Source organism: Pyxicephalus adspersus, chromosome 1 (assembly GCF_032062135.1).
Source record: "Pyxicephalus adspersus chromosome 1, UCB_Pads_2.0, whole genome shotgun sequence".
Lineage (NCBI taxonomy): Eukaryota > Metazoa > Chordata > Amphibia > Anura > Pyxicephalidae > Pyxicephalus > Pyxicephalus adspersus.
The window spans coordinates 72,277,335-72,278,807 of NC_092858.1; the positions used below are offsets into that span (position 1 = coordinate 72,277,335).

Genomic DNA, 1,473 nt, shown 5'->3' on the forward strand with positions numbered 1-1,473 from the left:
CAGAATATAGTTTCTATTAGAGGGAACAAAAATCAACAACAAATGATAACATTAGCATACTTTTTGCACAATCTTTCATATTAGAAATGGAGTTAGATTATGTTAACCAACATTTACCTTTTAGACATTTTTCTACTAATAAAACATGTACTTTATTGAATTATTATATGCTAATATGATTTGTTGCATGTTTATCCCTGTCCCAATGAATGTGACAGACCAGACAGACAGACAGGACAGACAGACACAGGACAGACCAGACCGACCAGACCAGACAGACAGACAGACAGACAGACTCATAATTACCCAGGCAAACAAAACTAGGCTGCACATGCTTCTTTCCTGTGTAATCCAGACAATCATACCCACCCCCACCTTTATCATCCCAGCAATGCTCCCATTGTAAAATTGTAGTCTCTATCTACATTGTTTTTTTGTTTTTTTTTTGATTGAAATATAAACTTTATTTATCAGGAAAACAAAAGTAATACAATCAGGGTACATTTATACATGGAATTGCGAGGCAGCGCACAATACACTACATTACATTACAATTCCCCCCAACACACTCGCATATCTACATGGTGTTAGGTTACCTACGTGCAGCAAGGGACATAATGTAAAAACAAATGTTCACAAAGGCTGAACCTAATATAGGGTATCATGCCACCATCTGAAATGGGCGAGGCTGGAAATAAAAGCATTAGTATGAAAACAAAGGGAGTGATACTTCATATTACTGACAGAACAAAGTGTGCATCAATCAGTCATGTGATTTAAATGTGGTCCTATAGTGGAGGCCGAACCATGATCCACCCTAATGCCTGCCATGTCCCCTCCTCACCTGACTAAAGGTCCCAGCTGCAGAAGATGCAGCAGAAGCACCAGCGGTCTGTCCCTGCTCAGGTCCCTGTGAATGAAGATGAGATTTATCTGCACCAGCACACAGGGCAGGAGGGAGAACAGGAGGGTCAAGGATTGCCAGATCTTGTCTCCAGCCGACCTGTATGTGCTGCTTATGTACAGGGCAGTCACTGTCTCTGCCACAAACAGAAAGACTGACACCAGCACCGAGCCAGGGAATTTCATACTGGCTTATCAGTGTGTATGCATGCGATGCTGCACTGGCTGCTGCTCCAATTGGGCTGTGACACTGACTGCATACAGGAGAAACACAGTGCTCACCACCCATCCTGGCCCTCCCTCCCCCTCTATCCTAAGCCTTCATTTCTTGTACATGAGAGCTTGGTATACTGCAGCAATAATGCTGCTGGGTCCTTTTATTTCTATATCTGGGAGAAAAGATTTGCGATATATATATATATATATATATATATAAATATATATATATATATACATACACACACACACTGTGTAAAGGAAACATTAGCTCATTATTCACACATGCCTACAAATAAGGGTAATATACATGAACAAATGACATGTCAAATTGACACGCTGTGTTTATTTTTA

At 40.6% G+C, this 1,473-nt stretch overlaps 1 protein-coding gene across 2 annotated transcripts in view; it reads right to left on the reverse strand.

Annotated features, from left to right (window-relative positions):
- XK (X-linked Kx blood group antigen, Kell and VPS13A binding protein) overlaps positions 1-1,129 on the reverse strand; it is a 24,263-nt gene extending 23,134 nt beyond the window's left edge. For both annotated transcript variants that reach the window (XR_011921236.1, XM_072414089.1), the window contains exon 1: positions 845-1,129. Coding sequence is in view for 1 of the 2 variants with exons in the window: in XM_072414089.1 (XP_072270190.1) it covers positions 845-1,089 (245 nt within the window). In the remaining variant the exon portion in view is untranslated. The remainder of the gene's footprint in view (positions 1-844) is intronic.
- Between the last annotated feature and the right edge of the window lie 344 nt (positions 1,130-1,473).